This window comes from Lissotriton vulgaris, chromosome 5 (genome assembly GCF_964263255.1).
Source record: "Lissotriton vulgaris chromosome 5, aLisVul1.2, whole genome shotgun sequence".
Lineage (NCBI taxonomy): Eukaryota > Metazoa > Chordata > Amphibia > Caudata > Salamandridae > Lissotriton > Lissotriton vulgaris.
This window is the reverse complement of record NC_141693.1, coordinates 74,531,651-74,558,407: the sequence shown is the minus strand read 5'-3', so window position 1 is coordinate 74,558,407 and position 26,757 is coordinate 74,531,651. Positions and strand designations below refer to the sequence as shown.

General features: G+C 46.5%; 1 protein-coding gene across 1 annotated transcript in view; it reads left to right on the top strand.

Annotated features, from left to right (window-relative positions):
- LOC147710225 (E3 ubiquitin-protein ligase TRIM39-like) overlaps nucleotides 1–26,757 on the top strand; it is a 272,894-nt gene that overhangs the window by 67,165 nt on the left and 178,972 nt on the right. Inside the window, exon 2 of the mRNA XM_086919954.1 lies at nucleotides 15,731–15,826. Within this exon, the coding sequence (XP_086776080.1) occupies nucleotides 15,731–15,826 (96 nt within the window). The remainder of the gene's footprint in view (nucleotides 1–15,730; nucleotides 15,827–26,757) is intronic.

The window sequence follows — 26,757 nt, the reverse complement described above, 5'->3', positions numbered from 1 at the left end:
CCGTCCCGACGTTGTCCGGGGCAATGAGGCTTTCAGGTAGCAGGAACTCCCTTACCTCGTGTCAATTGCCCCCGGACAACGTCGGGACGGGCTGTCCAACAGAAATATCTTAGGGTCTATGGAGGTTCTTTGTGTACATGCATACCCTATAAAACCCCACAGTTAGAGACCTCCCTACTACACATTTTGTCTGTCCTTTAAAACCCCACAGTTACAGACCTCCCGGGGGCAATGACGCTTCCAGGTAGCAGGAACTCCCTTACCTCGCGTCATCCTCGGGGGCCGTCTCAGCCTCACGGCTCCACTGTTGGCGCCGCTGTCTTCCGCGCTTCTCCCACCGAACGCCGCATTCGTTCTCCTCCCCACTTCAGTGAACCGGATGTAGGTTACGCTCCTCCCGCTGAACGCCGTGTTACTTTGTAGGACTGGGCTAATTTAAGGCCCAGCGGTGCCAGGGCACAACACCTGAAACCTTCGTGGGGATACCTGTTCCGGCGTACAAATTACAGAGACACGGGACACTTCCTTCGGCGTCAAAGATCGGCGTTTATTTACTGCAGGGACACAGAAATCGCTAGAAGTACAACATAGTGTAGGTTCAGAGAGTCTGCTTCGAATTGCAAAAGTGGATCGCTCCTTTTATACACATTTTCGCCATTGCACAACATAACGAACAAAAGGTTACAACTCAGTTCCCACAGTAAACTTCAAAAGGATCGCATTCATGTTTTCAGAAGCCCGGAACATAATTACAGTAGCATGTCAGTTCCCAACTGTAAAAGTACGCTATCCCACCATTAGGCACATTCCATTCTAGTTGTAAACGACCTAAGAGAAGGGACAGAAACAGGTGCAGGAAAGACAAAGACAGACAACAGATTGAAAAGAGTGTGGGGGCAATATCGGAAGCATGATCAAAGGATCAAAGGATTCGAGCCTAACGTATGCAAGGCTGAAACAATAGACCGGCACGGCAAGATGAGCCTCGAGCGGGTTCATCTGCTTCTGCCGTGTCATTCCCCTAGTCATAAAGGCACACTCAAAGGAATATGCATCTTCCGCAAGAGCTTGGGAATCCCAGGGTCATCAAGCGGACATTGTCCGTTCGCCGGCTACGTGAGGGCAAGAAACAAAATGGATGCCATATCTAAAATTGAACCCGAAGGTTCAGATGAAAAACCCGTAAATAAGACGAACCCTTCCAAGTAGTGTAGTGAAAACACGTACATCTACTAATCTCGTCATTTACGGTTTGTAGATACCAAACTCATCCATCTACGAACAAGCCCAAAACGTCGTTCCGATTCTTCACGGAACCTCAGACGCTCCTTTTGCCCTCATGTAGGCAAGCACTAGTCGATATCAGAATCAATATCGATATTCATCAGATCGTTTAGATGTTGCTGGAACATTATTCAATCCATCAATGTCTCTCTGGTAACAGATGGCCTTCTTATACACGTTGTAGCACAAAGGCTACATAAGGTAGGACCACACTGTACACAAAGACAACACGTGAACAGAAACGTCACAACAACCCCTACAATCATCAGAATCTTCCATCCCCAAGTCGACATCAGACCCCAAAACCATCCTAGAAGCGTCCAATCACCTTCGTCCACGTGTATGGACTCGGAGATTTTATGCAACTTCGAGATGGCTTGATAAACAGTTGGAGCATTATTAGGTATGAAAATACAGCAGCTCGAATGGATCACCTTGCACACACCACCTCTATCTGCGAGTACAACATCTAGAACCATTCGGTTCTGTAATGTCATCAGTATATCCGCTTGAAGCTCTGCTGTCAGGTTACCAAGAGCACTTGCAGTTATATTAGCAGTTTCTACCACACGAGTCAACTGTATCAGGTTCCTACTATTGACCATAGGTCCCCAAAACGGTAGGAAACCCTTAAAGAAATCTCCTGCTTCTTGACCGGCAGTGTCCTCTTTGCTAATAACGCCTCTCACAACTCTAGTCTTGTGATAGTCTGAGGCAACTGTGAAAGTCGGTGGCAAAAGATTCGCGATATAACAGGTGCCCGAGAAGTCACGGGGCAACCACGTAAAAGCACGATCATAGCACACAAATAGGTACACTTGGCAGTCAGAAATACAGGGGAAGAGAGCATCGGTAAAACATATGTCTCAGTACAAGCACTCTTCCCAAGCTGAGCTCTCGGATTTCGACCAAGACCTTGCAGACAAAAAGGACCTAAGTGGGGTACGATCCAGATTGGAGACGAGCTCTTAAGCTATCTATCACCTACTGAAGTACTGTACTCAGCCTCACTCAGATCCTTGTAAGCTCGCACCTCTTCCTCTGGAATGAGCGATGCATCAAAAATATCTCTATCCAGATCAGCAATCGCTATCGCCAAAGACTTGTGGTACGGGCCAGAACCAGGGTCTGTGGAACGTGGCTCTCGACGGGGGTAGGAATCTAGTGCACTACGGAACATGGTTTGGAACGCCCGAGCTGACCCCTGGGAGCTGTAGGGAAGAACTAAATACGGAATACCCTTATCCATAGTATGTGGCATTAACCCACACACCCAACAGTTGGTAGTGTTCATCACCAACTGATGCTGATGCAAAAGTTGGACAAAGGAATTGTTCATGAATTCCGCACGTCTTACCTGTTCATGTTGGGGCAGAGGATGAAAAGAATGTGGAGAGATGGTGGGAACAAGAACATAATTCAAATCATGAGAAGGAGGAGTAGATAAAGTGGAAGGCAACAGTGACTGAATCCCAAAATACACTCCACCCACCAATAACATAGACACAGTTAGGAACAACATGAGAATCTGAAACAGAAAACACTTTGTTTGAAAAATCTTACGCAACTTAGATCTTTGCGCCGACATCATCTCTCTTTCTGACAGCTTAGAGAACTCCATCCTCTAAAGACCGTCCGTAACGTTCTTGACGCACCTGATTCTGAGTAGCAATTGTCAATTCCCAGGAATTCCCCAAAACCGACAAAAGTAACCGACCTAGTGTCAGAAACCTGCCAAACAGAAGTAGGTACCCATACGGCCCTACGGCCAACCCAGATGGTAGGTTTAATCAATTAAGCATTCAATTTCATATAAGTCTCCTAGCTGCACAGAAAAGGAACACATGTGATATGTAAAACAAAATTAAAGAACTCAAGATCAGGAAAAAAGAAATGCAAATATGTACAATGTTCATAGCAACAGAAAGGGGGTAATGTAAGTTCAAAAATAAAAAGGAATTTTTTATTTGTCCTTAATCACGCGATCGAAGGAAATATCGACATTTTCCAGGTCGAGTTTGTTCTTCAAACAATGATTCAGGTGGCAAGACAGAGTTCGATTGTTCATGTGACTGTTCAGAACTTGAATTCTCCTATGCTGAAGACAAAGGTACAGTTCCAGATGATTCAACAGACGTATCTGGCTGAGCTGGATCGATCTCTACAGGTTGAGCATCACTAAATGGCATGTACTTTGGGATGACATCTGTTTCAGTCGAGGCAAATCCTTTCTTTATCCAATTATTTGCTGGCAATGGAAGCGGTACTTTCTTCGTGTGGGTGGCGTGCACCCAATGCTTCCTGCCGTCCAACCGAACTGCAGTCCTCGTTGCCAACAAGACTTGGTAGGGTCCCAAGAACCTTGGCTCAAGATTTCGTTTTCTCCCAAAATTGCGGATTAGGACCCACTCTCCAGGTTGGAGCCGATGTCCAGGTCCCTCTGTTTGTGCCGGTAGAGCTTCAAAAACCTGTTGATGAATCAAACTCAATTTAGCAGTCAGATCGTAAAGATAGTCAATCAACATTGGATATTCAATTCTGCTAAATTCCTTAGGCCTTGGAACTCCCCAAATGTTCGCAGGACGGCCGAACACAATCTCATATGGGCTAAGCCCTACTCGAGAGTGCACAGTCACCCTGGTCGACAGGAGAGCTAGAGGCAATGCATCGGGCCATGATAACCCAGTCGTTGCTTGGATTTTGGCAAGTTTCAGTTTCAGAGTACCATTGTACCCTTCCACCAAACCCGGCGATTGAGGATGGTTAGCGCTATGAAATTTTTGGCGAATACCCAAACCCGCACACACACTCTTCATCACACTTCCCACAAACTCACTACCATTATCCGACCATACGATCCGTGGCATTCCGTACCTAGGGAAATACTCTTTGAGTAGAACTTTTGCTGTGGACAGGGCAGTATTATCCTTAAGAGGGTAGGCCTCAATCCATCTGGAGAACGCACAAACCACAACCAATGCATATTTCAAATTATTGCATCTCTCCATATGGATGAAGTCCAATTGGATAACTTCAAAGGGGCATGTTGGAGGAGCAAAATGACCAGGTGGAGTGGGAGTGCCCTTGCCAGGATTATGCATCTAACATATCATACAGTTCTTGACCACTCTCTCAGCACACTTAGCAATCCCATCATTCTTCCATACAGGAGACAACAATTTACATACACCTTTCGCGCTAATATGTGACATGCCATGGGCCATAGTCACAACGGCAAGCACATACGCATCCGGTAACATCCATCTCTGATTCTCTGACAAATCAACCCAACATCCATTCATGTCTAACTTCCCCGTGCTTTCTTTCCACTTAGCCTTTTCAGTTTCGGTAGCCTCATTCTGAATCGCTTTCACACTCTCAACTGTGTCCTCACACATACCAGTTTCCGCCAGCCATCTCACTGAACTCGTAACATACATTCGATTTGTCAGATTCTTGGCCGTTTCCTTAGCAATCTCATCTGCAAACGCGTTACCACGACCAACATCATCTGTAACCTTTCGATGTGCGCTGCATTTAATGATTGCCACTTGCTTAGGCAATGTAAGTGCATCTAGAAGATCGTTCACGAGCTGTCCGCGTTGAATCTTCGTGCCATGAGACGTCATGAATCCTCTCTCTCTCCACAATCGACCAAAACTATGCGCTACGCCAAACGCATACTGGCTGTCAGTAAACACATTCACTCGCTTTCCTTTAGACAAAACACACGCTCTCGTTAAAGCAATCAACTCTGCCGCTTGCGCCGAATTCTGACTCAATCTCGCAGTTTCCACAACCGTACTCAACGTCACTACAGCATACGCAGTCGTCACATCACCATTCAGCAACTTGAAGCATGAACCATCAACATACAAAGTACCATCGGGATCTACCAATGGAGTGATTTTCAGGTCAATACGACCCTTCGTCTCTTCTTCAGTTCTTAAGTAACAGTCATGTGGTGCTACATCACCTGATTCCATATGAATCGGCAACAATGTCGCTGGATTGAACACATTACAACGTTTTATCTGTATATGACTTGCCAAAAGTGTTAACTCATAGCCGGACAACCTTGCACTCGTCAAGTGTTGAGTCTTCGTTCGATTCAAGAGAGTGTCAACGGCATGCGGAACCATCACTGTAAGCATATTATCCATGACCAGAACTGCGGACTGTGGAATGGACACCGCAGCTGCCACTGTCGCCCTTAGACAACTTGACAATGCCCTAGCTACGGGGTCTAAAGTCGAAGAAAAATATGCACATGGACGCTGTTTGCCGCCAAATTGTTGCGTCAAAACACTTAACGCACAACCTTCTCTCTCGTGGACATATAGTGTAAACGGCTTACTGTAATCAGGAGTACCTAACACAGGAGCCGAACACAACGCATCACGCAATTCAGAAAAACTTTTCTGACAATCATCAGTCCATGGCAAAGGAGTCGGAACATCCTTGCACGTGAGAGCTAACAATGGCTTCGCTAACAATGAAAAGTTTGGAATCCATTGCCTGCAGTATGACGTGATACCTAGAAAGGCACGTACGTCTCTTTGAGTTGTTGGCACAGTCATTCGAGCGATCGCTGCAATTCTTTCCGGGGTCAACCTTCTTCCCTCCTTTGACAATAAGTGACCTAAATAGGTTACTTCTTGACAACAAGGTGACACCTTGTGATGTGAGTCACATAAATGCTTTAACAACGATACCGTAGCAGTTTTACAAATTTGCTCAGTGTCGGCAGCCACTAACAGATCATCGACATACTGAATCAAGGCCGCACCAGCAGGTAACACGAATGCATCAAGTTGACTCTTAAGGGCCTGACTGTAGATCGATGGACTCTCACAGTAGCCCTGTGGTGCGCGTTTAAACCTAAAGCTGCGACCACCTAATGAGAAGCCGAATAGATCTCTGCTTTCCTCAGCAATCGGAATACTAAAGAAAGCATTCTTTAGATCTATCACCGAAAACCAGGAGGCAGAGGCTGGAATCAGGGTCAGCAAAGCCGTAATGTCAGGAACCACTGGAAACTGTGGGATCACGATTTTATTCACTTCTCTCAAATCAATCACAAAACGGTATACAGGAGGCTTGGATGGATCAGTTCGTTTCAAAATAGGTAACACCGGACTATTATACACATTTCCCCGAGTTTCTTCAATAACATCCTTTTCGATCAAGTCATAAATGATCGCTAATAGCGCTCGCTCGCCATCAAGAGAGATACGATACTGGGGGATACGCTGTAATCTCACATGTGATTTTAATTGGACTACATAAGGTGGTATGTCCAGTAGGCCCACATCATTGGGACCAGTTGCCCAAAGAGACTCAGGAAGGGAACTCAATTCCGGTGGGAGCTTATCAGTTGATAAGTACATAGGAGAGATCACTCTCTGACCTAATGTAAGCTCCACTCCCGTAGGAGAGCAATACAAAGTCGCATATAACCGCTTTAACAAATCCAGACGCAAGAGATTCTCACCACAACCAGTAGTTAAAATCAAAGGAGCCTCTAGCTCACGAGTCCCGATCGTAAGGGACAAAGGGCTAGAAACTGGATTGCTAACTGGGGCGCCAGAGAATCCAACAGAAACGTTCGTTAAGCCAGACAAAGGTGCGCCAGGGAGTTTCGAATGCATGATGGAACTTTTTGCTGCACCAATGTCCAACAGAAAAGGCTCAACTACGCCCGATGTGGCAACTGCGACGTAAGGCCCTCTCTGATCAACCGGAACTGATACTACTCCCTCTCTTTGTCTATGGCTGTCCTAATAATCATTGTCTGCACCAATCTCATGCTTAACATAATAGTCATCCACATGATACTGTGCAGATCTACCAGACGATGTATGTCGCTGATCAAAACAATTGTTCGTGTCCGATGGAGGAGCAGAACGCTCATTTTGATTTTGAGAGGTGCCACAACCTCTACCCCGAGAGGCTTGCTGAGGACCACCCCGACCTCCACGAACCGAGGCACCATTCGTTCGGTCACGTAAAACAGGGCAATGAAATTTATAATGGCCCTCACCCTTACAATATGCACACTGATTATTCCCAACCATAGATCTGGATGCAGAGTATTCAGAGCGCGACTGCATCCTAGAAGACTGTGCCTGTGGTCGATACCGCACATGCTGCTGTTGCGAATCATTCTGATTCGAGCGCGGAGGATACTCTTTCTGCAACAAGACCTTAGTTTTTAGCTCCTTCGTTTTAGCCGTTGCTAATATTTGAGCCGTTGTTGAAACAGCCCTAGCACTTTCAGAATTTTTCAATTTATTGCATAGTTCAGGCAACAGATTGAACACAAACTTATCGACAAACAATCGCTGACCGCCCTCCGTGCTCATGTCCTGACCACTATGATCGATAAATGCCTCCTCAAACCTAGTAAAGAAATCGGAGACACTCTCGTCTTTCTTTTGTTTGCAAGCAGACAATTTATCCCAATTCACCTTCATCGCTGGCATGAGTGTGTTCATGAGCGTAATGATTCTTTGGGGCAGTTTCGAAATTAACTGTTCAGGCTTGGACCCACCAACTTGCTGTCCATCGGCTGCTACAATTGCAGCCCAATCAACACCTAACTCAGCTGCATGATTCTCGTGACGAATCTTCGCCCAGATCGGTTGCGGTACGACATTACCAAACAGCATGTCGATATCAGCAAGGTTCATAATAGAAGCATCCACAAATTGGGATAACTCCTTGTAATAACCTGCCGGATTCTTCCGTGGGTCAGGCAAGGATTGTTTCACCTGCAAGACTTCTGATCGCTTCCATGGGAGGTGTATCCAAACTCTCTGGAAGTGTGGCAAAATTGGAGGAACGACAGCAGCATCACCCGGCCTCCACACTGGGGGAACCTCTCGCATGGGGTACTGACCGGATGTCGTTTTCGGATCATCGGAGTCGTCGTCAAACGACACTCGTGAAGGCACTGTAGACCTAAAAGCTAACAATCGCTCTAATGCGCGCCGTACATCACTACCTACAATCATACCGTTCGAAAACTGACTCTGAAGTTCAGTCATATCGGGCGGTACGATATCTAGCTCATCATTATCCCACTCTTCTCTCAATGATTTGCACATCTCTTCGAACACGAATCTCTGTGTGGGCTCATTAAACTGAGAGAACGTATCAAAAACTATGCGTGAAGTGTACTTAGCAGGGTGTCTAATCCACCTCCGCGCCATAGTTACTAACGTCTCACTCTCCCTTAAACCAGGCATTTGACTTCGCCTCTGAGAGATTTCAGAGACATCAGATTCAAATAACGATGCGAAAAGTGGAGAATAGAGAGTAGCAACAGAATTAGGTATACGTTTATGAACAGAAGGAGAAGAGGAGAGAAGAACAGGAGCAACAATATTAGGACTAAACGTAGGAGCAGTGGGAGTAGCCAAGATAACAGGAGTAGTAGTAACAATAGACTGAGAAGTTACGGGCAAAGGAGCAGTAGGAAGAAGAGGTGGTAAAGGAGGAGGGCCAACTTGAGGAACAAGAGGATTTGGAGGAACAGGACCAACTACGGGCTGACCAGCAGCCGCCGGAACGACAGGCGGAAGAACAGGAGGAACTATAGGGGCTATAACACCCTGTACATAAGGGGGTGGTGATTTTAGTAAATAGGATAACAAAGGATCCTCTTTCGATTCTTCTCCCTTCTTTTCAGAACTCGACGGCAAAACCGGATAACATTTATCCACCGCCATGCTATGCTGTCTGATAATAACTTCCTTTTCCTTCTCTGCCTTGTCTCGCTGATGCTGTTCGGCACCTTGCATTAACGTAATGATACCCTCTCTCTTATTTTTCTTAGTCAGCTTGATTTCTTTCTGTCTGGCCTCTTTGCGCCATAACCGAAAGGAATCAGACATTGCTGGCCTAGCTTTCTTTTTAAACAATTTGGCTTCGAGATTATCTAAAATCTCAGTTTCAAAGCTACCATGGGCTGGCCAACTAAGGACACCATCCTTTCTCGTATAAAGGATCCAAAATTCATTATATACAATGGGGCCCACTCCATGTCGACTATAGAGCTCATAAATCGGAGTTCCAACCGGAGGTATCGGACACTAGTCCTCCAACCGGGAATCCGTGCTGCAACATCTAAGAAAACCAAACAAAATACTACGGCCAGGCATCATGCACACTAACCGAGTTTCAAACTTCAAGGGTTATCGAATTACGATATCCTCGCAAAAATAGGAGACCCTCGGTTTTTGGCAATTGCAATTGTCAAAGAAAAACCCAACAACTAAGAATCAAAAAAATATGCAATGGAACCATGCAATCAACCAAGTTTCAACAACAACAACCAAGTTTCAAAGTACAAAGCAAATGTCAAGCAAATGCAAAGTTTTCAAATTTGAAACAAATGTTCCTAAAAAGGAACCAAAGAGCTAACTGGGAGCGACCCACAAACACTTAACTGAAAGAACAATGGTGTCACCAGGAAGGCCCGTCTATCGTCTCGCCGTACAAAGGACTACGCCAGGCGCCAAAACAGGTCGACAGTCAGGGCATCAGTCCGTCGCAGCCGTTTGGAAGCGGGAATCTTCGCGGGAAAAATCTTCGGACCACTTATTTCGACAACAGGATCGATGAAGCGGGGTGGACCTTCCCTCAGAGATTTCACACGAAGTTCCTCACGATCGCCAGGCTTTGGACCGGTACCGCATGATGTCGCCCCACGTTGGGCTCCAACTGAAGGACTGGGCTAATTTAAGGCCCAGCGGTGCCAGGGCACAACACCTGAAACCTTCGTGGGGATACCTGTTCCGGCGTACAAATTACAGAGACACAGGACACTTCCTTCGGCGTCAAAGATCAGCGTTTATTTACTGCAGGGACACAGAACTCGCTAGAAGTACAACATAGTGTAGGTTCAGAGAGTCTGCTTCGAATTGAAAGTGGATCGCTCCTTTTATACACATTTTCGCCATTGCACAACATAACGAACAAAAGGTTACAACTCAGTTCCCACAGTAAACTTCAAAAGGATTGCATTCATGTTTTCAGAAGCCCGGAACATAATTACAGTAGCATGTCGGTTCCCAACTGTAAAAGTACGCTATCCCACCATTAGGCACATTCCATTCTAGTTGTAAACGACCTAAGAGAAGGGACAGAAACAGGTGCAGGAAAGACAAAGACAGACAACAGATTGAAAAGAGTGTGGGGGCAATATCGGAAGCGTGATCACAGGATCAAAGGATTCGAGCCTAACGTATGCAAGGCTGAAACAATAGACCGGCACGGCAAGATGAGCCTCGAGCGGGGCCATCTGCTTCTGCCGTGTCATTCCCCTAGTCATAAAGGCACACTCAAAGGAATATGCATCTTCCGCAAGAGCTGGGGAACCCCAGGGTCATCAAGCGGAAATTGTCCGTCCGCCGGCTACGTGAGGGCAAGAAACAAAATGGATGCCATATCCAAAATGGAACCCGAAGGTTCAGATGAAAAACCCGTAAATAAGACAAACCCTTCCAAGTAGTGTAGTGAAAACACGTACATCTACTAATCTTGTCATTTACGGTTCGTAGATACCAAACTCATCCATCTACGAACAAGCCCAGAACGTCGTTCCGATTCTTCACGGAACCTCAACTTTTCCCTCTCCACTGCTGTCCGCCGCTCCTCCTCGCATGATGTCAGCACGTTAGCGCACCCGACGGCCGGCGCTACTTCCAAGGGACTACTTTTTTTCTACGATATTTTTTTTAAAGAACGTATTTTTTGGGGGGGTATATAGCCTATGTCACTCTGCAGACCCTGCCAATTCCAATGATGTATTGGGTGTCTGGATTGGTGCTCTGGTTCCCGAGTTTACCCGCCTCAAAGGTTCCCACTTCTTACTTTATAATAGTAGTATAGAAGATATCAAGTAATAGTACTAGTCCGGCCTTGGTGCAAGGTTAATTGTTCTGAAGGTAACACATAGCAGTGTATGGACACTATCACATTAGTTTAAAGTTGTCCTGGCTTGTGAGTTGGTTGAAAGTCGACATTTTGACCCCTATTGGGTATGCTAGGTCACTGATGCCACATTGACGGAGCCGAGCGGTTGTTAATAGATTTCTCTGGAATGCGACAGGGATTCATTGACCTGCATTGACATTACGCCTATACGCGCACAGATGGCCGCACACCCACCCGTTGACTGACAGCTCGGCTGAGCCCCATCTCGATAAATATTCCCAGTTTATAGGAAACACGTTGGAAGACTTAAAATTCGGTGCTCTTCACATTGCTAGTCCTGATGAAGACCCCGCCCTAAGGTTGGACTCACCTAGCGTACCCAATAGGGGTCGAAACGTCGACTTTCAACCAACTCACAAGCCACGACACTTCAAACTAATGTGATAGTGTCCATACACTGCTATGTGTTACCTTCGGAACAATTGACCTTGCACCAAGGCTGGACCAGTACTATTACGTGATATTGATGTATATATGCCACACTACCCTGTCCTTGTCCACTACCCCCACTTCTTATTCACCATCACCATCCCATCCTCCATCATTTCAACATGAGCACCGTTCTCTTTTCTGCAAATGTTTCTAATACATTCAATTTGAAGGAGCAACTGTGTTGCTATTACTTATAAATGTAATCTAATGCAAATAAACTGCATACAATTGCAACAGTGACTTCTAGAATCTTAATGGTGAATGCAAGTACAATTGTTTATGTTTTAAGCTATTTGTGCTACTCAACCGCTTTTTGTATTGTACCGTAACATTGATGACCGTACCCCACTCTGACAATTGTTCCAGTACCACTGCCATTTTCGACATGGTGTGGGGCAGGGCGGGGGGCGATAGCTCTAATGGCCATTTGCTTACATAATTTCTATATTGTGTATTTACACAGAATATACTCATAAATTCTAGAACATTTTTCTGAGAGATGTTTCTTTCCCTTTGTGATTTGTGGTTCACAAGTTCATATCCCAGCACATAACACTCACTGAGCCCTCCAGTTTTTGACACTTGTGTCTCAGGGCATTTGTCAGCTAAAAGAATTTCGAGCTTTCTGACTCATGACAGATCTTTCTCACCAGCAGCAGCCCTGACCTCGTTTCTCTTCCACATGTGATTCTGGAAGCTTCAAGCTGCCACTGTTTAACGAAAGCGGCATATTTACGGGTGTGAGTCACTCACGGTGAACGGCAATGATACATGGCACGTTCTCAAAAATTTTGTTTTTGCAGCAAATAATTCCAGAGATGTGTTTGACGCTTTGCATACTGTGACAGATACCTATTTCCAGGCATAGCTTTCTCTTCCATATGACGGGCCTGCTTACGCCTTGTGGCGCATTTAATTCCAGACAGGGCAGCTTGGGTCATCTTGTTCTCACGGTTCTCTGTCCGTTGGCAGCTACAGCGGCTCCCCTGTGATTTTGTAAGATAAGTTCACATTTCTAACACAAAAGGCTCTACAATAGTACAACACGTTGCCTTTCTATCTTTGGTCCGACATTTGACTTCTTGAACTTAACTTTTGAGCATGAGGGAGCTTTACTGAATTGAAAAGGTTCACGCAATAATCCTTGGCTGGAGAGGGTTGAGTTGACCTGCGTGGGTGCCTAGAAGACTTTGACCCGGCTAGTGTGGCCGACTTTGAAGCTGGGAAACCAATTCGAGCTTGGCGGGAGGCTTAAACATCCTGTGATTCTGGGCAAATCAATCACTTAATCTACCCGTTTCTTAAAAAAATTTTTTTTTAATGAATTGTGTCAAGTTGTAACGCAACTGGTGCTCATGATGCCTTCGGCTCGAGTTCGCTCTGATACCTTCGGGTCAAGTTCGTAAGAAGGCTCGAACCACAGCGTTGTGAACAGACCGCAATTAACAGAGCAGTAACTAATCAGGGAATTAAGAAGATGTTGCATGGCCGAGGCAATAAACGCCAGCCCCATATCGGAGAGGACCTTCAAAGTCAAACAAAATGTGTACTTCTGGGACACCGAAGACATTACAGAATTATCACCAGGCGCCACCTTGTGGTATTAGTTATGTTACTGGCATCGTAGTTAGTAAAAGACGCAGGCTTGGTTTTAGACCAGTTAGAGACCTCCCTACTACACATTTTGTCCGTCCTTTAAAACCCCACAGTTACAGACCTCCCGGGGGCAATGACGCTTCCAGGTAGCAGGAACTCCCTTACCTCGCGTCATCCTCGGGGGCCACGAATTTGTTTTCCTCCCCACGGCTCCGTACTTCAGTGAACCGGTTGTAGGTTCCGCTCCTCCCGCTGAACGCCGCGTTACTTTTCCCTCCCCACTGCTGTCCGCCGCTCCTCCTCGCATGATGTCAGCACGTTAGCGCACCCAACGGCCGGCGCTACTTCCAAGGGACTACTTTTTTTTCTAAGGTATATTTTTTAAAGAACGCATTTTTGGGGGGTTATATAGCCTATGTCACTGCAGACCCTGCCAATTCCAATGATGTATTGGGTGTTTGGATTGGCGCTCTGGTTCCCGAGTTTACCCGCCTCAAAGGGTCCCACTTCTTACTTTATAATAGTAGTATAGATATGGATGTGCTAACCCTGCAACAGTATTACTCTATGTATCTTTCTTATGGAAAATCAATAAAGTACTTTTAAATAAAAAAAAAAAAAAGAAAGAACTTAAGACTGCATGAAAGTGTTCCTTGGCTCAGGAAGATGTTGTATAATGCCTCTCCTTGGAGCAGTTTGATGATGAATGAAGAAAGTGCCTCGTCTTCTTAGGAGGTTGCCTACAGAGAGTTCAGGATATTGGAATGATACATGTGCGATACTGGATTGACGAAATTCTATTTGATGGTGAGAACATGGGGAGATGGTTGGAAGAAAAGGGAGTGTGGAAGGGATAATGTTGCATCTGATTTGTTGATCTTGGTGAAGAATAGGAGGATTGCATTGCATTTTTTCAAATGATGCAGGGACTGTGGGTTCTGGGAGAGGATTGATTCAATATTTGAGAGCTGGGAGAGGGCTTCGCTTCCGTTGGTTGCCTCGATGCTCACTGATAGTGGTTTTGTAGTAAAAGGATTTAGCTGCAATGATGAAGGAGCTGCAGTTAGAGTTAGTGGTTTTAGTAGGGTGTTTGAACTTCTCTTGTTTTCTCATGGCACGTTTGTTGTCATTACGCTCTGGCATCTTTGGTGGGCTTAAGTGTTTAGGCATGTTTTTGAATTGTTTACAGAATAATATTTTGTTGGAGTGGAAGGTTATTTTTCCTCTTTTCGGTAGTCCTGATACTCAAGTGTAGTATATGCGATGGTGATAGGGGTGGTAAGGTGGTTGGTCCAGTTGAGGATGGAAAGATGGTCCATCCAGTCGAGAGCTATAGGTGTCTTGTAGCGGGAACTTGGAGACGCCGATAGTGTGGTCTGGCGTGTTGTCTTTGTGTTGGGATGCTGAGCAGTTGTTTTATTTTCAGTATGTTGTGAAATATGTACAAGGCTTCTTTCATGATTTGTGTTGGAGTTGCAGGGAGGTGGAAGTGGATGCGTCAGAGGAATGAGAGATGGCTGTGTTAGATGGAGGCAGAGGTCATGATGTTTGAGATTTCTTCTATGAAGTGCTTGTTTGGTCTGGGTGGTCTGTAGATCCATTAAAAGGATGCTATTTTGGAGATTGATAGAGGGAATTGGTAAGGAGAGGAGTTTGAAGGAGCTGGGTATGGTAGAGTTACTAAGAGTGAAGATCAGAATATCTTGTGTATGACTGCAAGCTCCCCCCTCCTGTTCGTAATACGTGATCTATGAGTGGAAACATCTAATTTTGGGATGAGGACTTCCAGGATGTGTGTGATGAAGGGTGTGAACCATGTCCAAGGTGGAAACTAGGTTAAATTGCTGCACAGTATGCATTCATTAGCAATAATTCAGATATTCACAGATATTGTACCATGTTCATGCTTTGAGTCCCAAAATGTTTCTGTGATATTATTGGTATATGGGCAGCATACATGGTTATTGCACTTACAACACTTGTTAGCCTAGATATTTTAGTTTGGTTCTGTTGCGTTCTGGAATATTTCATAAAGTCTCCAGGACAAAGTTTCTTCTTTTACATAGTGCCTAGTCTAAATGTTTACATACTTTAGGTAGATAAAGTGTGCAAAAGTCAATTAGGAGTAAGTGCCAGTGATAAAGCTAGTTTCCTTGGAGCAGGAATTCCGGTTTTAGGTCCTCCTAGGCAAGAACCGGCCAACAAGGTGACATCACTGTCTGTGTCGTTCTCCGTGGCACTGTGATTTGTTCAACTGGTACTTACAATCTGGATCTGTGTGGCTGAACTTACATTATTAATGTATGAGTGGTGCCTGCAGTCTGGGCACATGTGGCAGGCACTGTAGGGACTCTTTTTTGAAAGTAAGATTCACTCTACAGAGCTACACTTATTTATTGCACTCCGATCCCTGCAGGTTAAACTTCAAGCGTGGCGGCGTCTTCTCAAGAGAGAGGAAGAATATACTCTGGAGTCTAAAGTCAAGGACAAGGAACAATATAAAACCATGAGGGTGAGTGGCTGCAGTGAGTGCTGTCTCTGTATATGTCTGTGCCCATGTCTTTGTCTGGCCTCTTAAAGTTCAAGACACACAGAGGCTGATGAGTCGCCCTACAGTCTTGGCTGAACATGGCCAAAGCCTCATCCTAAAATAAAAAAAAGCAAGAATTACTCTTCTGACCTTAAGGTAGTACTTACATACTTACATGATGTGTGTTAGAGTATGTGTGCACAGGTGTGGCATTCTCTGACTGTGAGAATGGGGGGATTTTAATTGTTCATTGTGTAAATCAGCTGATTTTAGAACATGCAGACTCCATAATAATGAGGGGGAGTTTAATACTAATTTTTCTCATACAAAGGCTGGAGAACTTTTTAATGAACTTCTGTTTCGGTATGACTTGGGATTTGTGAATGATCTTTTACCCAGGCTATGTCTTCTACCTTTATCAGTAGAGGTCTTGCATCCACTATTGATTTCATGTTAGCCTCATGCACGCTTGCACCTAGGTTGCTCTCCTTTAGTATAGGGATATTTCCCTGAGCGATCACTACCCGCTCTGTTTAAAGTTAAATTTGCCTGCCTCAAGGTTCAAGAGGAAGCAACCAACTAACCAGGTTATAGGTAGCCTAGACTTGAAAAAAATAAATGTCTATTCCCTGCGATGGTCCAAAGTGGACCCTGAGGCATTGATGAAACAGCTCATCTTGAAATGCAAACCTGCTGTTGATACCTGCCTGAGTGAGCTTTCCTCATCAGACGGCATAGTGCACTCCTTCCTCGAAATAACTAACGAGCTTAGGAACAATGCCATAATAAGCCTAAAACTTTAAGTTGGTTTAATAACGCCTGCACTAAAGCACACTTGAAATTGAAAGCCGAGTTGCACAAGCAACCCAGATCTTCCATGCGGGTAAGGCAGGCAAGAACAGAATATAACAGGGTCATTGCTGAGAGAAAACGAACACAGAGGGACGAAGCTTGGGATTCTCTTCACTCTGCAGCCCAACGGAATGACTCTATGGCCTTCTGTAAGGTGCTTATGGCCCTTCCTTTGTTTGGGGGGGAAGGCCCTTCTATCGAGATTGCGATACCGGAAAACGTCTGGGTCAGTCACTTTTCTAAAGTGTATAATGGATCTGTCCTTCCTGACCAGCAATCCCTGGGTGCTTATACTGTGCAATGTAATCAAGGCAAGCTGCAAATAATGTTGGACGAAGTAGACAGAGCCCTTGCCCGGAGCCAGGGGGGCGAGGCCCCCGGTCCCGACTGGGTGCTGGTTGACTTATTCAAATTTAATACACTTTTATGGATCCCCTAATAACTCAATTTGTTAATGCTAGTACCCGTACTACATTTTCCAAAGACCAGGGTGGAGTCCATTATTATCCCGATCTTTAAAAAGGAGAACCGCCAAGATCCCGGATGTTAGAGACCGATTTTCCTCCTTGATTCAATGGTGAAGGCGGCAGGACAAGTTGTCCCGGACCGCTTGCAGGACTGGGTGGAAGAAAACCAGGTACTGTCAGATTTACAGTACGGTTTCCGGGAAGGGCTCAGCACTATAGAACAGAGTTTAAACCTGGCTATCATCATAGAGAAATATACAAGAGCCAAAAAGGAAAGACTGTATTTAGTCTTCGTTGAGCTTACGGCAGCTTTTGATTCGGTAATACATGTGAGGTTATGGGAGATCCTCGCAGGCTTAGGGGTGGACCCTAATATTATTGCTTTTTTGCAGCGACTATATGATGGAGCTTCTGCCAGTGTTCGCTATGGGGTAGATGGAAAGTGCATGGAACTTTTCCCCATAAAAGGGGGGTCAGGCAGGGCTGTGTCCTGGCACCATTCCTTTTTAATCTGTGCATTAATGGGATGGCTGATGCAATGCTAAAGAGAGGTTAAGATTTTCCGCATGCTGGTGGGCGGCCTATACCTGCTCTTCTTTATGCGGACGACACCGTTTTATTGGCGCACACTCGAAACAGTTGGCAAAGGGTCTTAGATAGTTTTAATATCTTTATGCTCGATTTGGGTTTAAGTATTAACATTTCAAATACCTTTGTCATGAGCTGTGGCATAGGGGCTCGGAGGGAGATGGGCAGGGACATATGTATGGATGGCAGGAAGCTAGCGTCAACCAGAACTTATACGTATCTTGGCATCCTTTTCAATCAGAATGACACATGGACACGCACCATTGCTATGAAAAAACGTATATTAAGCAGATCAACAAGTGCCCTTGCTACCTTCGTGAAGAAGTTGGGCAGGAAGCCGCCTGGGGAACTTCTGCAAATCTATAAGGCACAATGTATCTCAGCTGCAATGTATGGGGCAGGAGTGAAGGGTTTTGCCAACGCCCTTCCCCTACAATTGGTGGAAAATACTTTCCTGCAGTACATCCTCTTAGTCCCCTGCCGCACGTCCTCCTTTGTGTGCCATGAGGAGTTTTTTGCTGTTCACCCTAAGTGGGAAGGGTATGTCCAGATGTGGGTCCTGTGCTCACTACGCCACTGGAGTAAAGCTACCTTGGCTGAAGACGGCTGATAGCCAGAAACCGGTCCTAGGATGCTCGATTCCGTTCCTGGGAAGACATGGCTTGGTAGTTCGGGCTGGACTGTTCCCACCAGACACAGGGTCAAGGCTGATTTGCATATGGCCATGTCTGAACTGGGGTGGCTTGGTGAGCAAAATAACAATGGATTAAACCCAGATCTGTGACTGGGGGTGAATGTTTTGCCATTGTGCAACATTCCGTCCATCATCTTGTGTGTTTTGCTGTTCACCCTATGTGGGAAGGGTATGCCCAGACGTGGGTCCTGTGCTCACTAAGCCACTGGAGTCAAGCTATCCTGGCTGAAGACGGCTGATAGCCAGAAAACGGTCCTAGTATGCTTGATTCCGGTCCAGGGAAGACCTGGCTTGGCAGTTCGGGCTGGACTGTTCCCATGAGGCACAGGGTCAAGGCCGATTTGCATATGGCCATGTCTGAACTGGGGTTATATGTTATGTTATATTGGTATTTATAGCGCGCGAGAGAAATGAATTGATAGGCCTGGCCAAAGAGGTGGGTTTTGAGAAGTTTTTTAAAACAGCTTATATCCTGAGTGTGGCGTAAGACTGGAGGTAGGGCATTCCAAAGAATGGCTGTTTTTACAGAAAAAGATTGGCCGCCCAACCTGGCGAGACGGAAATTACCATCAGACGGTGGGCCGCCGATCTTAAAGGTCGTCGAGGAATATAGAAGGCCACTCTCTTCCTAATGTAAGAAGGGCCTGAGTCATGTAGGGCTCTGTGGGTTTAGACCAGGGCCTTAAATTGAATCCTCTGTGCCACTGACAACCAGTGCAGTGAGGACATTTGTGCTCTTATGCTAGTTCGTTTAGAGATGCCCAAGAGGAGTCTCGCCGCAGCATTCTGGACCAGGAATGCTGGTATGCCCAGATAGAGTGCGGTGGCATAGTCCTGGCGAGACAAAATGAGTGCTCGGGCAACCATCTCCTTGGCCTGTTGGGCAAGCAGGGGAAAAAAACGGCCGAAGGACTTGAGGGTCCCAAAGCAGATGCCCGAGAGTCTTTTTATGTGCTCTGAAAACCTTAGATCTTCCCTAAACCAGATGCCTAGATTCTTGGCTAGGCCACCTTTGGAGAGAGGGCGGGGAAAATCAGAGGGCCACAATGCTTCGGTAAACTGAGCGGGGAATTGGCCATAGAGGATAATTTCCGACTTTCCCTCGTTACATTTAAGTTTGGCTTGGGCAAGCCAGGTGAATACGGCGGCCAGACATTTTTGCGCCACATCTACTTCTAAGTTCGAGTTTTCCCAGATAAAAAGCAGCTCGGTGTCGTCGGCATAGGCCATAATCTTGGTGCCCAGCTCTTCGGCCAGGAAGATCAGGGGGGTCATGTAGAGCCCTGAGGGACTTCTGTCTGAACTTCTCTGGCTGAGGACGAGTAGGGAGGAATCCAGACTTGCTGGGTGCAGGAGCTGAGAAAGGATTGCAGCCAAGACCACACGGCCCCAGATAGGCCAATAGATGATAGGCGCGCTAGGAGAAGTTGGTGGGGTACCGTATCAAAGGCGGCAGAGAGATCTAATAAAATCAGAGCCGCTCTGCCGCCCCTGTCCAGGCAATCCTTGATTGACTAAGTCACCTCGACCAGAGCCGTCTCAGTACTAAAAGATGATCTGACGCCAGACTGCGCTGGGTGAAGCGCCTCCGAGTCTTTTACAAAAGCGTTCAATTGGGGGAAGACAACCTTCTCACGGACTTTGGCCAGCGCTGGTAGCAGTGAGATGGGTCGATAGTTGGCTGTTATGAGTGGATCTGCCGAGGGTTTCTTTAGTAGTGGAAGGAGCTTAGCTTGCTTCCATTGTCTAGGCACCGTGGCTGATTGCAGCTACGTATTAACCAGGCTTGTGACTTCGGTGCCTATAGTGTCCGCCACTCCAGCCAGAACCCTGGCAGGGCAAGGATCAGAGGGTGAACCGGATTTTAGAGATTTTAGGATGGTCAGAATATCAGGTAATTCTGCCATATCAAACTGGGATAGGTGCCTGCTAGGGGAAGGGCAGGATGTGCAGTCAGGGGATAGGTGAGGTGGGGCGGTGAACAGTGCTAGACCCTCTTCAATAAGTTTAATCTTATTGATGAAGAAGGATGGGAGCTCCTCACACCAGCCTGCTGAGACAGGGATGATCTTTTGCTCCGCTCGGGGGGACATGAAACTTTGGACAATGGCAAAGATCTCCTTGCCATTGTTATCGGCCTTCATGATTCTGGACGTGTAGTACTCACTTTTTGCTTTTTTTACCGCAGTGTAGTATATTCTCTGAGAAGCGCGGAGGTTAGCTTTGGCTAGCGGACAATATGCCACCCTCCAAAGTCATTCGGACTTCTTACAATTCCACTTCAGATCTTTCAGCAGAGGAGAGTACCATGGTTGAGAGGGCATCTCCCGTTGATGGGTTCTTGACACGGGTTTGAAGATGGATTTGACCCCATTGCTGACCCAGATGTTAAATTGGTCAACTTGCCCTTCCAGATCGTGGGCAGGGGTTACCTGCCAGTGAGATAAGGCCTGGGCAAGTCCAGGAATACTAATTTTTTGGGCTAGAGCCCCCGAGGAGAGAGGAGATTGGCGTAACGGCTTGCCCATAGCCCAGGAGAAAATAATCACGGCATGGTTTGACCAGGATACTGGCCAAGGATCGCTCATGTCTAGTACAAAGTTAGAGCACACCAGATCTAACGTGTGGCCATGTAAGTGGGTGGGTTGGATAACCCACTGGGTCAGCTGTGTTACATTCAAGAGATCCAAAAGGGCCAGTGTGTCCGGAGCCCTTGGGGAATCTATGTTATGTTATGTTATGTTACGATTATTTATTGTGCGCACAGATACTCCAGCCAAGGAGCGTCCTGGCGCAGAGGCAAGGTGGCACGTAACACAACACCAGGCTAAGAACAAAACTAAGGGACAGCTAAAACAGGAAGGTTTTTATAGCCCTCCGAAAGGTCAGAAGGTCCTCCAGCAAGCGGATTTCAACAGGCAAGGAGTTCCATGCTGACGCAGCTATTACCTTAAACGAGCGGCCTCCCATACGGCTAAGCCTGAATCTGGGAACCACCGCAAGGGCCAGACCCTGAGAGCGAAGGCTACGGGCAGGGACATAAAAAGACAGACAGCTCGACAGGATTTCCGGGCCTGTACCTCTCAAGATTTTAAGAGCAAAGCACAAAACCTTGAAGAGGATGCGCTTCCTAACCGGAAGCCAGTGTAGGGAGCGAAGGACACCTGTCACTGAGCAGAATCTGGGCAAGCCCACAATCGCCCTTGCCGCAGCATTCTGAACCCGTTGTAAGCGGGTTAATTCGGCCTGGTTGGCCCCAGCCAGGAGAGAGCTGGCGTAATCCAGGCGGGAGATGATAGTAGCCTGGATCACCAACTGCCTGGTCGGGGCGTCAAAGAACTTGAGAACTGGTCTCAAGCCTCTCAGGAGACCGAAACAACAAGCCGCGGTTCTTTTAGTATGGCCTACAAAAGAGAGGCCCGCATCCAGCCATACCCCCAGATTTTTCACTTCCGGTACCGGGATCGGAGTAGGTCCCAACTCTGAGGGCCACCAGTGGTCACCCCACAGCTCCACTCCCTTCCCGACGACCATCACCTCTGTTTTAGTGGCGTTTAGCTGGAGGCAATTGCCTGTCAGCCAGCTAGCCACCGCCTTCAGTCCAGACTGAAACCTAGGGGCCTCAATCTCCGCATCCCCGCTGAGAGTAACCGCCAGCTGAGTGTCGTCGGCATATGAGACCAAGGTAAGGCCCCACTGCCTAGCGACATCAGCCAGCGGTCTCACGTAAAGATTGAATAACGTGGGACTCAGCGAGGACCCTTGCGGAACCCCCATGGCCAGTGGCTGGTAGTTGGACTTGAAGGGAGGGATGGCAACACAGAAGGAGCGGTCATCTAAAAAGGAGCGGAACCATTGCAGCACCTGACCGCCAATGCCAGTCTCCTCGAGCCGGCGTAGGAGGATGCTGTGATCTACCGTATCAAAGGCGGCGCTAAGATCTAACAAAATAAGCGCCGCCGTTTGACCAGCATCCAACTTTGCCCGGAGATGTTCCACCATCACAAGTAACGCAGTTTCCGTACTGTGCCCAGCACGGAATCCGTTTTGTGTGGGGTCGAGGGCCTTGGTCCGAGTCAGATGTTCAGACAGGGCCAGGTTGACGTGGGCCTCCGTGATCTTGGCTGGCCAGGGTAACAGCGAAATGGGGCGGTAGCTTTCAGGCTTGGAAGGGTCCAGGGTGGGCTTTTTAATAATCGGGGACACCACAGCTTGTTTCCACTTAGATGGAACAGTCCCTGTTTCCAAGGAAAGGTTGACAAGGGAACATACGGCTGTACGTCCCATAAAGGGATGTTAAAGTCTCCAAGAAGGAGAGATTTAGCGAAGCGGAGAATTCGTTCTGCCAGCGACTCACCCAAGGAATTTAAAAATGATCCAGTCGGCCCAGGTGGGTGATAGATCAACGTTCCCCCTAACGTAAAGTGGGGGGTCAGAATAAAGGAAAAATCCAAAGCTTCTCCCTCCTGGATGCTCATGGATTTTTTACAGACAAAAGCCCAAGATTCCCTGAACACCACAGCAGTGCCACCACCTCTTCCCGTGCAACGATTAGCCCGAGCTAGGTGATAGCCACGAGGGACTGCCAGCTTGACCCCCGGTGCACAGGACTCCCTGAGCCAGGTTTCAGTGATAAACAGAATATCGAAATTGTGGTCTGTTATGAGCTCGTAGATGTTACCGGCATGTTTCACCATCGAGCGTGCATTAATCAGGGCAGCCCAAATGGTCGGCGTATGCAGTTCTTTTACGAGAGGATCCGACTGCAGAGGAGGGATGTTAAAGTTACAATCCAGGCAGGCCCAGACAATATCTGATGCCAAGTTACAGCGTTTCTGCTCGGCATGCGAGCCCGGGTTTAAGGAAAGGAGAGCAGCTCGACTGTAAGGGCGTAGAGTGGTATGCCCTTGGCCAAAATTGGCAGCATGACAGGCCCTAGGCCTGGTCCTGGCGCGGATGGGCGCAGACGGGCTTGCCTTAGTCGCGGCTGGTGCCTGGAAAACACAGGCCCACAGTACGAGCATATGCAAGGAGCAGGGTAGCTACGATAGAAGGTGGCTTTTAAATCAGCTTTAGCCCTCGATTTCAATGCTCGCCAACAGTGTACAACCGCAGCTCGCTCAGCCCAGCAAGCCTCTAAATAGTCACGGCTGGTGCCTGGAGCGCTATCTCCGCCGGAACAGAAATACCGGAAGTGAGGCAAGGTGAGGTCTTCCCTCCGCATCAATCGGCAAAGCCAAGGCGGACCGAGGAAGCCTCTAGCCAGTAAGTGCAAATGAGTGCAACACAGAATAAAATGTATTCCCTCTTAGTTAAAAAAAAAACCAAATCGTTTTTTTAAAAATCAACAGTAGAAATACATTGTGCAAAATAGCAACAAAGCTCTCATATTTAAAAACCGAATTCGTTTTTAACGGTAGCTGGGTGAGCAAAATAACGATGGATTAAACCCAGATCTGTGACTGGGGGTGAATGTTTTACCATTGTGCAACATTCCGTCCATCATCTTGTGTGTTTTGATGAGGAGTTAGGTCTTCCTTATGTAGCGGACCTCATTAAATTGGAGCCAATACTTCTTCGGCACAGGATATGGGCCAATGAACAACCTCCTAAATAGAGAGATCCTGAGTGATAGCATTAGGCTGGAGGGGGCTTTAAAGATCCTTTGGGACAGGTTCGTCCGCTGTTTCATGAATGACCTTGGACACCCAGACTTTTTCACAAACCCCAGTTTTATGTCCCGGATTTCTAGAAAAGCAATGAAGAAAGAGGGCCTTGAACTGTTGGGCTCATTAAGAGCAGCAGGCGAAGTCTCTAAATCCACTGTTATGCAACACCAGATAAGGCTCACCTGCTTGGGCATGGAACCATATATACGATTTGTACATAGAGGCTTTGATAGGCAGCTGCTGATAAGATTTAGATTGGGCACCATTCATAGATTAGAGACCATACCTAAAATGAATGTCTTGTCAAGACCCCTTCCCCCATGCCCCTGCGATACCTACTCCGAGCAATCTACTATCCACCTATTTCTTTTCTGTAAGCTGTATTCGGAGCTGAGAAAAGTTTGGTTATTGGTACTTTTAAAACAGCAAGGCCTCAGGCAATGCCACCCAGCTCTTATTATCTATAACTATTAGAGAATGAGCATGTGGCCTGGAGGGTGGCAAAGTTCTTGAAAAAGATCCTTCAGTAAAGGAAAAGTATATTTGAGGTTTCGTAGGGTATTTTTAACCCTTTCGCTGCGGCGGCTATTCCTCCGCAGCGCTAACAGGGCGGGCGGCCGCGCGGCGGCCGCATACTGGTGACAGAACCACTCCGTCACCAGCCGCGGTTGAGCTGTGCTCTTGACGGAGCGGTTCCGTCATGGCCCGCCCCGCTTAATAGAAAGCGCCGCGCAGGCGCGAAATCAGCGCCGCGCAGGCGCGGCGGCCGGGCCATGACGGAACCGCTCCGTCATCAGCACAGCGCCACCGCAGCTGATGACGGAGCGGTTCCGTCATCAGCAGGGGAGGGGTTAATGAAGGGAAGTGGAATATTAACTCTGTACATACCTTTTTAAAGTGTAAAAATGTTAATGTTATATGAACCTGCAGTTTTAGTGCTGTATCAATCTCTGAATTTTATTATGTAATTTTATTGTTATTGTATATTTTTATGCTTTTATGACTGTTACTGTCATGATCGAAGTAAGCTTTTTGATTGATTGATTGATTGATTGACTAAGTATGTACCCGCATGTGTGTGCGCATATGTGTGTGTGTGTATGTTCAAGTTTAGGTATACGTGTCTGGATGTATGGATGGCCCTGGAGTTATCTTTGGGAGTGCATGTATGTCTGCACATCTCTTTGTTGTGTCTGTTTATGGTGCTTAGATTACTGCTTGTGTATGTCTGCATATATAAATTCTGAGGCACAGAGAATGCAAATACATGTGCTTATCTATGTGCATGTGTGTTTGATGGTTGTGTATGCTTCAGTCTGGATTTATTGGCTGTGAGTTTGTACATACTAATGTGAATGCTTATTTGTGGGTTTCACATCACAAGGTCTGGTGGCATTTGCATGTGTGAGTTTATGTATGCATAAGCCTGGAGTTATACATCTGTGAGATTTTATATGCATCTGTGTGTGCGTGTATATATATGCATGGGTGTCAGCCACTGTGAGTCTGTGCATGCATGGCCTGAAGATACCCATCTGTGAGTTTATGAAAGATTTTTGTGTGAGTCTGTAAATTAATGTGTGCATCTATATGAGTGTGTACCGCTGTGGGGGTGTGCATGCATGGATCTGGAGTTACCTATCTGTCCATCCATCGGACTGAGCCAGACTGGTATAAGGCCCATCCTAAACAAAGGTTTTAGCAACACATTCATGCTGCGGTATTGTATATACATCATCAAACCACAGAACGCCCAAGAGTTCATCTAAGTAATAAAGCGAGCATAGAAGTTCCAACATTGTGTAGATGAACTTTAACCCACAAATAGTTCATTTAGTTCAAATGCCCTCTAGTCTTAGCATGTTTCGGGATGTGTACATTCCCTTCTTCAGGACATATGCATTTCTAATTCTGGAAATTACATGTGTACAGCTCAGCTTCAACCTCTGACTTTCTGCTAAGGCCTCATTGCAAGGTTTTCCTGCAACAATCAAATTAATCGGCCATAGTTTGACCTGTTACATTTGATGACTTCATTAGACCACTCTTACAGGTATAGGCCACAGCTGATTGGAATGTCCCAGGATAACTAGCGCCCACAGCCTGCCTCGGGATGGCAGAAAAGGCAGGCCTGTAACGTGGAACCCTTTCAGCAGTGGAGCACATTTCTCACGTCACTAACACTCCTATTGGTTGCAATATTTAAGAGTTCAACAATGGTGTTCATAATGATAAAGTTAACAAGGGTCACAAAAAAGGAGGTAGGACACGCACCACAAAATCAAGTAGAATTTGAAAAGGTGAAAGTTTGTCGCGTGCAGGCTGGGGCTTCGCTCTCTGAACCACAGAGCGTTGAAGGCAAATAAGTGATCGCAAATCCCAATAGGAGTTGTCCCCCTGCGCACCGCGTGTTGGTTACCCAATGGTATAATAAAGTTTGTTGACACCAGGTTAAGTTCATTAAAGTTTTTACTTCATGGCGGTTTTCTTTTTGTCAAATTGTATTTTCCATTTGTACAAAAGAAATGAATTCCAAAATAAATCAATGAATATATGCAAAATGCTTCATCATCATTCCCAATGCATTTCGGGCCATATTAGCCCTTTGTCAGGGGAAATCTCTGTAAACAAAGTAAATAATCA